We start from the raw sequence: 12021 nt of genomic DNA on the forward strand, positions 1-12021 counted from the left end.
GCGTGGTTTATAGACCGCGTTGGATCTCATCGTAAAGCAGATTTATATCGCGAGGTAATGCTATCATTGTTCCTGTCTTTGCGCCAGAAGATTCACGCTTGGGAAACGCGAGTGTCCGATAATTGACATTTCGAAACGCTTGAATTTTCGCGACCAAAAGATTAAAAAAAAAAACAAAAAAACAAAAAAAACAAAACAAAAAAAAAACTATCGGACGAAATCGAACACAATGTAGAAGAGACGAAAAGATGTTTTGCTTATCTCGTGTGTATAATTAACGCGTTAGGGGGGTTAAACGCTTCCACGCGCGGAAGCTGATGCGATCAAGCGAGCGGTCAGCGATGCGAGAAGCATGAAAAACATTTTTATCGCGAGTTTTCACCGGCTAAACTGGCGTTTAATCGCGAATCAAAAATGCAAGCCGGAGAAACGAGACGAGGCTGTCGGGCGAGGAGGAGCGCGCGATATAGAAAGAGAAGACGCAGATTCATTAAGGTAAATTACTTTACGCGCGGGCTTTAACCCGGGGGACCGGTGTGTAATAAAAGAGCACTCGCTTACCCTTTGTTAACGTCACGCTGCAGCTCGCGTACGCGCGCGCGCGCGCAAGCTTTAAGCGCTGGTCTGTGATACATTCGTCGAGATGTGCATAGGTATACCGCCCGAGTCATCCGGCAATTTCCGAGAGCGATAATGGATAGCAACAACTCCATAAACTAACGCCTCGAAGCGCGAACGCGCGGAAAGACTTCGCGCGCGACAAACGGAAACTTAATGCCGACTTCGAAATGATAAGGAATGTAATTTACCTCACGCGTTAATTATCACCACTCGCGAAAATGGTGTATCATTACACGAGCGCAGCTTTCTTCACGGCTGCAGCTACGTTTAATTGCTTGCTGATTAAACAGAATGGGCAAACTCAGAGTATCTCGGGGAATTGACAGAAAGAGAGAGAGAGAGAGAGAAAGAGAGAGAGAAAGATTCTCATTATGTATCGCTCAGGCGATCTCGGAAGATTAAAGTTCGCTCCTCCGTGGTGATTTCCACGTGCGGCTGAACTCGGACGGAGTTCACGGACGCGATAGGCGTTTCGAGAAAGGATACGGCCGCGGGAAACCGTACGAATCGCTCCCCGCATCGGCGATTCCTCGCGCCGTTGTATGCGCAACAATAGGCGGAAACGTCGGCAGTTACAAAAGGAGCATCGGGAGAAAAGGAAAAGAGAGAGAGAGAAAGGAACAAGAAGGGGAATCCGACCGGTCGGTAGCGCGGGGGCGATAAAGAATCGGACCAAATCAAAGGCCCGTAGGAGAGATGTTAAGGCCGCTGTCTCCGGCAGATGGTATAGACCGTGAGAGATCGCTCCCGATAGTTACGCTGCCTGATTAATGCAGGTGGAGAGATACTCATGGACACGCGCGCGCGTGTGTGTGTGTGTGAGAGTCACTCGTGAACGCGCCAGGAGCGAGTCGCCTGAGAAAGACGTTGTATCGGGCTTCGTATCGCGAGGAACCGATCCATTATCGTTACGTGTTTCGATATTACCCTGGCCTGTGTGTCAGGTCCATACTGAAGCATGTCACGTCTGCTTGGCGCAATATTTTGTCGATAACGCGCTCGCCGATATTAATGCGCGATGTTAAGACGATGTTTATTTTGCACACTGCGCCACGCCATTAATTCAAGAGATATAATTTACATTATACATGCAATTATGTATCATCATATGTATCTTATATCTTATGTAAAACAGAAAATATTTAATTACAAATCTTATAAAAAACACTAACATAACCTAATTAAAACACTAATTAAAACGAAATTTTTATACAACTGTATAAAGACAGATAATTGTACCTTAACCTTTCGTGTACTGTTTTGTTTTAAAACGCTTACATCTTCGAAAAAACTACCAAAGATTTTTTCAATTTGTCTTTTTTTATCGACGCAAAAACGTTCAAACTTTCAATTCAAACAAAAAAATTGAAAAAATATTGATTTTTCGCAGAAATGTTTGTTTTTAAAATCGCGCGGGTCTCACAGGACTCAGTCAGTTCAACTAGTATAGATTGTTTTTTAGGCAGCCAGTGGTCCATGGTAACAAAATTTATTATATCTTTACAATGCCAGTCCATGGCATTATAAAAATGTATAAAATATATACATAAAAATTAAAACGTGTATAAAAATTGTGTACCATCTCTCTACGACCTTTCCTTACTCGAACTAGTGTATCTAGACGCGATATCGTTCGGTCTGATGCATTGAGACCTCGGTAAAAGAAAAAAAAAAGCGCGAGGTGTGGGCGGCCGTGAGCGATGTTGCTCGATTACCATAATAATCTCGTGTCGCCTTGTTCGCCGCGTGTCGCGAGTTGAGAGACCGGACTGCCGTGAACGGAGCACGCTTGTGGAGATGCAGCGCGAAGTGCCCGAGAGCATCTCGTGCCGATTTCATCCGACAATCCGTATATATTTCTCTCGTCCGGATACTTTGTTTCTCTCTCACTCGCTCTTATTCTGTTCGAGACGAACGAGCACTCGAGCACTCGGTATTGTCCGCGGTGGGTTTGCATTGTACATACACGCCACGGCGATACCATCTATGCTCCGCCAGAAGATAGATTTTGCGAAGCACCGTGAAAATACGGTTTATCTCAGCGATTATTATCGTCGCTGCTATTTCACATTTTTTTTAATGTCGTTGAGACGCGACCATTCAAGTCCGAAGAAAAAAAACGGTTAAAAATCTTCGAAATTGAAACTCAGTCACTTGGGAATAAGATACAAGTAGATATAAAATAACAAGAGACGTTTTCTTAGAAAAGCTCATGTTTGTATTTGAGCTTCAATTATCCTCTCCTCGCGGGATACAATAAACGATTAAACGGCTCCGGTGGTAAGTAATTAATAATATCGATTTAATGTAACACAAAGAATCCGATGCATAACACGAAGCGACGGGGATGTCAACGACGATCATAAGTCATAGCCGATAAACCCGATGCGTATCGTACTCGTGTTACAGTGTTAGAGATATGCAAATGGTTATTAATTATTAGCATGTTGATCGTTATGTCGTCGACACGGTGGAACGGATCTGCGTATCTATAGTCTCTCTCTCTCTCTCCTCAGATCGGTGAAACACGATAAACTTTAATTAGGGAACGTATTAACGCACCGACAGTGCACCCGGTGTAGGACGATGAGCAGCAGTCGCGACTGAGTGAGTAGTTAGCAAGCAGGTGCACGGATAATTATACGTTTTCCGCGTATATCGTCGCATGCTACCGGAATAATTAAGCAAAAGCGATGAGCGTCCTTTCTACCTCTTTCTCTTTTTCACTTTTTTTTCTCTTCTTCTTCTACCTATCGGACTAAAAAAAAAACGCTGCGCGTTGCGTCGGGTACTGTTTTTCTCAATTTTTAATTTGCACGCGCGCAAAAGGATTATCCTAATCACACTCTCTCTCTCTCTCCGTTCAAAGACAACCTCATCCATGTAAATCGAATTTGTAATCTCGCAGGAGAGAGCGACCGTATAAGTAGCCGATCTCGCCGTGAAGCGATTTCGACGGTCGGTTGAAGTTCCCGCATGCGAAATGAAAAGTACCGCGAACGAATACGGAGCACTTTTTTGCGGATACATTTCGCTCGAAAAGAGAGGAACAACAGTTACGTGCCCGGGGCACAATATTTCTTAATAAACCGCGATCGTTGGCACGCACGATCGCAATATTTCTTCGAGATCGTTGGCGCGAACCGAGATACGTGCTGGCGCGCGCGCTCGCGAATGCACCATAAATATCTAAATAGCGGAAGTAAGAAAAATTACGCATTTGCGGACGGGAATGTGCACGTGTATGTGTGTGTGTGTGTGTGTGTACGCACGCGTCAGCCAGAAATAGCGGCAAAACGCGCGATTGTGTTTTGTTCGCGGCGATGTTTCGTGAGAGGTACGATTTTCCGGCGCGGTTTCGCGGACGTGATTCATCGTCGTTTCTTCGAATTCGAGAAGCGAGAAAGAGAAAGAGAGAGAGAGAGTAAAGAAAGAACACGAGCTTTTGGTCGAATCGGGAGAGAAACATTAGAGATCGTCAGGAAACGATAGCGTATAATAAGACGCCGTTGTTAACATGCACGAGCGCGATATTTCTCTTTGCGCGCGGGACGTGCGTGTCACCTTCGAGCGACAAACAAATAAAGAAACAATAAATCCCGATAAAAATATATCCAACGAGGGAGAAATAAAATTCTCTCTCGGATCGACCGCACGACAACACGTAATCGATGCTTATCGCGCGCGCGCGCGCGCGAGAGAGGGAAAGAATTACCACACTTTCTTTTAATCGATTCAAAAGAACAGCAAAATCGACGAGGTGCGACTCCGTTTCCCGGTAAAACGTCGTCGTTGTCGTCGTCGTCGTCGTCGTCGTCGTCGTCGTCGTCGTCGTCGTCGTCTGCACGCACAGAGGCGATATTTTATTCCCGGCATAAGTCACGAGTACAATACACGCGGATAACTGCACGGACTAATTACGAGCGCGCACGATAAATAAATAAACGCCGGCGGTGATTAAGCGCGATTATGTTCGCGCGCGCACGACGCCGCGGGCTGGAACAGGTTGCCCGATGAACTTTCACTCGTCGGGCGATGCATCGGGAATGGCTTTTCATAACGCAAACGCGAAACGATGAGGACGTAATGAGCGTTTCGAATATAACTCCGAACGCCGCCTGTGTGCAACAACAAGACCCCGTACACGCATTGCGAGTATCGAACTCGCGCCGCGGCGACCGTATTGATGCGCGACTATAACTCCGAAGATTTCTCTCTCGGCGATGATTGCGACAGGAGCGCGCATCGCGCGTCAACCGCGCTTATTTGCCTCGGAACGAGAACGTAATTGGGACGTGAAATCGAGAGATTTTAACCGCTCGACTGTCATGCACCTGTACCTAAGAGTAGCGAAGAGAATTACGCCTCCATAAACCCGAGTTCCCCGAAGCGGTTTCCCGAAGAGATATGCGCTTTCGAGATTTTAAATTAAACAAAGTACAAATAAAACGATTTTCAAAGCTTGTACTCTCTCTCTCTCTGTCTCTGTCTCTCTCTCTGTCTCTGTGATTTCTTTTCTTCGATGTTTCGCTTCTCTCTAAATAATTCTCGACTTGAATTAGCAAAACCACAGTTTTTAAACTCACGGATGTTTGATTTTGCAACTTTCTAGAGACGGATAGATAAATAGAGAGAGACACATTCTAGACACAGATATTTCCTTCGTTTACTTTAACTGCGACTGTGTAAATGAGAGAGGTGACGCGATCGGAAATTGCTCATATTTGCGCAATAGGTACGCGCTGTAATTAGAGATAAAATGTTCTTATTCATTCGTATTTTCTTTCTCTTCTACGCAGCAAAATTTTATTACACTCAAATCTAATCTCTACGTAAAAAAAAAAAACTAATTTTTAACGAAATTACATGTGATATAAAAAAATATTCTATTTAATAAGTAAGAGAGAAAGAGAGAGAAAAAAAATTTTGATCTACTTATATTTCTTTGATCCTCTTTAGAAATAGAATGAAAATTTTCATTCCGACTTACCTTGGGGTCAAAGTTGAAGACCTGCTCGGGTCTGAACGGGCACTCGAGGCCGCACTTGCAAGTTCCCACTGTCGTCAGATACTCTTTAAGTTGGTCCAGCGAACCCAGCGCCGTACTGCTCGGACTGAAATAGAGAAATGGCTAGAATTATTCTCCAACTCTCACCGCGGCTTAGCATCGCGCAAACAAAATATGACGCGTACGCGACGTGAATTACATAATGTTTGCCGAGCTTAGCGCGAACGTCGCCGGTCATTCCTTCTCCTTGTAGCACTAACGACTACATTTCCATTATTATCAACAGTACGAATTACCCGCGCAAATAACGTGCCAACTGCAATCACGCGCCTCGTGATTTATGAAATACACGTGATCCCACTTGACGTTTCTTTGGCAAACGTGAATAAGATTCACGTAACGATTCTAAACAAATAATGTCATTTGAACTGCATGTTGTTGCAGATCGCACCTAAGATTAATTAGAATTAATTATTAAAGAGATTAAGATCGCGTGAGAGACTCGTCGAGAACGTGTGTGAGTGTGTGTAAACATAAACCGAAAAAAATTGAAGGGCTCGAAAGAGAAGCGGCGTAAGGTTGTAATTTGCACGGTTTTATGTACTTGAGATTTAAAACCAGGACCTCTCGAAGAAATTATGTATTTATTCCACTTTTGGCCCGAACTCCTCAATCGGAAATCCAGTGTGCCAAGATGATTTTACATTTCAATTTGAAGCGTAAATTGCGAGCATCCGACCGTTGTCGGTGAAATAAATTACAGGTTAAACTACTTAATCGAGGCAGATGCTCGCCAGACATCTGCAAAAATTACCGGGAAGTTCGAAACGCATCAGATGCTACGTCACGATAAACATGCTCATTAAATTCCGCAAAAAATACAATGCAAGGAAAATTACACGTGTGTCCTCCGCGTTTTGTGTATTTCGTACATAAAAACTACCGAAAACTTCGGCAACGCGCAATTATTTCTTTGAACATTTGAAAAAGTTTCGCTTGTCCCTCGCTTTTCTTTACGCTTCACCGTTAATATATCAAATAAATCGAAATGTAAGAGGCTCACAGGAAAGCTCCGGGAGCGTTTCGGCAAGCGAAGGGAAGCACCGTGGAAAAAAAAAAAAGCGTATTATAATTTAGCCGACCTTACCCGCATCGTAAAGAGGATAGGAACCGAGGGAGTGGTTTATTAGCTGAAGATACTGCTATTCCGGACGCTTGAAACGGAACAAGTAAACGGAAGCTTCTCATCGGTGGTGTTCGAGGTTAAACTCGACGAGGTGAAGCGAGGCAAGGAATGCTCGTGTATTGATTACCCGGTAGAGAGACAGAGAGACGAGACTTTGTTTCGGGGTACTTTGCAGCATCCTAAACTAATAACCGCGGGCGCATCCTCTCCCCGGCGTCATAACCCCCCCGCAGGAGAGAGTGAGAGCCAGCCTTCTCCTTTTCCCTCTCCCGTTCGCACGAATGCTGGGGGCAATTATTTCTCGTGACAACAAGACAGATTCGTAAACCCACCCTGGCGCTAATTTCTGTCGGATTCGATTTGTTCACGGGGAAACGCCTTCCTGCGTAGAGGAGATCGGGGGAGTTTGCGAATTATAAAGTTTATACCTCCGCGCGGCTCGGGAGAGAGAGAGAGTTACCGCTGATTTATTAGCCCTTTCCATCTCGTCAGCGATATTCTAACTCAAACACCGTTCTTCTACGTTGTACACAAGCAAGCAGACGAATATAAAGAAAACGATAAATAAAAATTAAACAGCTTAGAGCATTTAATTAAAAACATTTTTAATTGCTTTAATAAATGTAAATGTTTGCCGGGATAATGTTTTCGCGCCCCCGGAGTTATTGCGTAAAATTAACCGCGAGATGAGGAACATCTCCACGCTGATGATGGCGTTTTCACAGCGTGAGACTCGCGGCTTTTAAACGCGGCTGTTTGCACACAGTGCTCTATCGTAACCGCACGAAATGCGCAATCCGGAAGCGAATTCGCAACTGCCAAATGAATGAACTCCCGGTCGCGCGAATTCGGACCGGTTGCTAAAGCGTCTCCCGGCCCGCTTCGTCTCGTAAATAATGCGGCACGACCGCGCGGTAAGAGGCCATTTTCCGTAGACGAGATGCCGCCACCGCGCGGGGGTGTGACCGAATCTGAATATACAGTCGCGCGATATCATAAACAAGGACGGAGGGAATTTCTCTCGTACCTTCCAGGCGAAACGCGTCGGAAACGTGTTACCGAGGGAAGAGAAAGAGAGAGAGAGAGAGTTACACGACGCCGAGTTACGCCGGATGAATTATGTCCGCCGGCAGAGCTGGCTAAGCCGCTTGTCCCCGTAAAGCACGCAGCAGCCACTGCCGCGAAACCGGTGTCAGCTTTTCCGACCTCCCCTTCCTCCCAAACCGTTCCCTCGTTTCTCTTCCTTGTCCATCCTTCCTTGTCGCGCGAACCCCTTTTCCGGTCTTTTTCGCTGAACTGCCACCGCGAAATCGCGTAATTATTCTTGTTTTCGAGAACGACCGGCACCTGGTGCTGCCCAGTTCTCGCGACCGGCGACGATTCTATATCCCGAAAACACGATAAGTGTCTGTTCTCCTCCCTCCGAGCGAGGGACAGGAGAGAATCCCGCTCGTTCTCTAATTGTTCTCTCCGCGTCGCGAGGGGGGTTTCACGCGGGAGTTCGGAAACTGCGGCGAAAATTGTATAATAAAGCACGCGGCACTCGGTTTATTCGAATTTACGACACGCTCGGGGATAACGATCCTTTCTCTCTCTTTGTATTATGAATATATTACGTTGATGGGAGCGCAAAAGGGGAGAGCGCGGAAGGACAAAACGGCAGAACGAAAGTAATATCTGACGATTTAATTGAGTTAATTAACAAGCTGTTCTCGTCCGTTTCAGGCCATTGCTCATTCTGCGAGCGAGAAGAGAAAGAGAGAAAGAGGAAAAGAGAAGGAACGGTGTTGCGGCACGACAAGGTTGCAGAGAGGGTGGTAAATCAGCCCCAGAGATAAGTAGACTCGTTTACAGGGACGCGGCAATTGCCACCAGGCGTGTTTGCGCATTATGTCTGAAATATCATCAGAGAAGTAACGCCAAAGACAAACGCGCGATTGCGAGAGAAACTTTCGCCGCGATTACGCAAACAGCCGTCATTTTTATGGTAAATTAATTGGTTTCATCACGCGACGAAATTAATTCCTTGATTAGCGCGGCACAACGCTATATTTGCGAATCAATCTCGCGAAAAATATTTTTGCAAATATTTATCATCCGGTTAATTGGACGGTACAGTTATCGCAGTGGCAAAGATTAAATTGGATGGATTTTTGACGCTTTGTTTGAAGCTAAAACATTGTTGATTAAGTGTGACACGAAGTTAGTTGCGCTTGTTTAATTATCTATTTTAGAAAAATCCGTTATATATATGCGTAACACAACAATTAAATATTTATACGTTAATATGTGCGATAAAAACATGTCATTAATATAATTAATTACGCCATAAATCATAAAGTCAATACAATTATATAAATTTGGTTTTGCAAATTAACTTCTAATTAATTCCCACATTCGTAGTCGTTTTCATCATTATTATGATCTTCCCGTCTTTCTTCGCCGTTTTACTTGCGGCGCACTCTAAGTATCTATGTAATTTAGTTGTCTCACCGTGTTGAGATTCGCAATTGACAAAGCATGACTACAACGGTCAGGTTCCCACAACCCTCGACTATGCTTCTTGAAGCTGAAAATGATGTTGGCGCCCGGACTGTACTTATCTACGATCTATGAGCACTCGTTTACCTTTCGCGTGAGCTTTGCAATCGCCCGCGGTAACCTGCACGCACGCTCGATTCTGTCCACCCGTTAGATACGCGTGCGATATACGTGCCAATTTCGACGTTGATCGTGGGAATGGCAATCCTTATTCGCGCGTTTATCTTCTACATTGTTCGTTTTCAAATGGCATCAGATTGTTTCGAAGATATTACAAAGAGAGAGAGAGAGAGAGAGAGAACGGAATACAATTGCGCGCGAATTTAGAAAAAAAAAAAACATCTTCCACGTTGTGGTGATCTTCTGCAAAACTTTAGACGAGACGAGTGAAAATGTTTATTTACTGTTATTTTGCGCAGATTGATAAAAACCTGTCATTTCTCGAGAAGATAAACTGATAAAGAGAGAACGTTTATAAAACAAATTGTGAAGCTACACACTCAGTTTAATCTCGCATAATTATGTCACGCGCAAACATTCGATCGCATTAATTATTATCGAGATTTTAACGCGCTTCGCGGCGCGCGTTTGCGTCATTAAATGCACAAGAGGACGCGGGACAGCGAGCGAGAGAAAGAGAAAGAGAAAGAGAGAGAGAGAGAGAGAGAGAGAGAGAGAGAGGAGGGAGGGGGGGGCGTGTTGAAAATGCGGAGCGATTCAATTATAATTCACGTTAACAATGCAACTACGTTCCGCGCGATTCAATCCGCCGTCCGGCTATTATCGGGGCTGGACTCGCAGTTACCGCAATCACCGTATCATCGGCGCGGCGGATAAGCGTGTGACACCGTAACAGAGAAATTCGCGAAACGCTCGAAATTGTTAATTGTCGCGTGCTGTGTGCTTCAAACGAAGCTTCGACTGCAGTAAATCGTCCCAAGTCGCCTCCCGGTAACAATAACGCCGCCCGCTCTCGCGCGTCGCGCGTCCGGTCAGAGATAGACTGAAGCGCCAATTGGAATTGGCTCGTAATTCGCGCCCGTTCCGACGGATGGCTCGGTCCGATAATTACCGATCGGGGATAAATTTATGACAGCAATAATTTACGCGGAAGCTGCGGCCGACTGGTTCGATAAAGAGCGATTAACTATAAAATGAAACTGCCGCCGCGGACGTGCGTCCCGCGATGTGCTCTTCGGAGTCGTGCGTGCATGAGTGCGTGAGTGCGTTCACGCATTATCGAATATACATGCGAGTAAAATTTTAAACCGTTTCGAGATAAGCGTCGGGCATCCGGCGCTTCGTATACTCATCGAGATAACAGATACGTAATGACCTAATGACACATGTGAAAAATCTACGCGCCCCACACAACTTGCGTCGTGTAGTTCGAATATATTCAAATGTATAATATCTTGCATAAAACATTTTTTTATATTAAATAATTATTACGTTGAAATATATTGGAAAAGAATTTTTTTTTTACGTATTACAAAGTCAATACTGTTTCACATTCAGTCGGCAAATGTCGCGTTATTAAAGACAAAGCCAGCGTAATGTTTGTTTTCGGTTAATAATTGCATAAAGAAAAGTGGATACTAATTGCCACGTGAATAATAGACCGCGCGCGTGTAATGTGCGCGCAGCAACGCGCGCAAAAGCGCGTTACGTTTTAATATTAATCGCGGAAGGTCGAAACGGAGAGTGGGAAACGATTTAAATTAATTTGGCACGTCGGTTCCATCAGCCGTACTTACAACACGTTAAAATGAATAATTGAATTTCGAGTCGCTTTATCGACGGCTTTGTGAGGCAATTAATCGAACGTGCACGCATTTTAGAGCGAATCATGCGAACCACACTATCAAAATCAATAACCGATCCGTAACGTTGTACCGTTCTATGATGGTCGCGCGTATATTCAACTACGGGTATATCGAAATCAATAATCAATTCGTGCAAGATCTCGTCGTCAAGCGCCGTTCCACGTCCGTCGGACGCTACTGTCGACGAAATCGATAATCGATTCTCATCGCAACATCGTTTATGCGGCAATATGGCCACATTTTGCTTCTCACCGAAATCGCTCGAACGCGATCGCAACAACGTTGGCGCGCTCGATCGATCGTCATGTGTTCATTAGATTACGCTGAAATCCGATACCCATACCGATACCTAATGCTCCACGCACGCGGCAGCATTCGCTCTGCGGATTTAAATAATCATGGCATATTAAACGACGTGATGTCCGATGACATATTCACGTTCGTTGCTGTCAATAATAAAAGTGTCTTTTCTGTTCGACTAATCGAAGCGTAAAGGATTTGAACGTATGGTCGAATTCAACATGATCAGTGCTCTACCAACTAATCTTGTCTTGCTCCAGTTTCTTCCAAGTTTATCGCGTCGATAAAATTGTTGCGCTCAACAACAATGTTGCCATAAACCTTGAACTCCGAACTTTGTGTTCGGTAGCAATTTCAATGCAGTTGTTTATTTTTATTTTTAAAAGTTACAATTGTTAATCATTTTCATTACTTGTAATCTACAGTGAGAAGCAGAATCTTTTGTTTTTCAAAACCTAAGAGATATTATCGATACATTACGCCTCGAGGATTTCGTTCGATTAAACGTCTGTATTATTTTTATACCCGGTCGTATATCT

The 12021-nt window shown here is 44.5% G+C and overlaps 1 protein-coding gene across 5 annotated transcripts in view; it reads right to left on the reverse strand.

Moving 5' to 3' along the window:
* Window positions 1-12021, reverse strand: part of LOC109858095 (protein split ends) — a 211619-nt gene that overhangs the window by 65203 nt on the left and 134395 nt on the right. For all 5 annotated transcript variants that reach the window (XM_020435002.1, XM_020435001.1, XM_020435003.1 and 2 more), the window contains exon 2: window positions 5612-5735. In XM_020435002.1, coding sequence (XP_020290591.1) covers window positions 5612-5735 — 124 coding nt within the window. The remainder of the gene's footprint in view (window positions 1-5611; window positions 5736-12021) is intronic.

The sequence above is a fragment of the Pseudomyrmex gracilis genome, unplaced genomic scaffold (assembly GCF_002006095.1).
Source record: "Pseudomyrmex gracilis isolate BER0280 unplaced genomic scaffold, ASM200609v1 scaffold_187, whole genome shotgun sequence".
Classification (NCBI taxonomy): Eukaryota; Metazoa; Arthropoda; class Insecta; order Hymenoptera; family Formicidae; genus Pseudomyrmex; species Pseudomyrmex gracilis.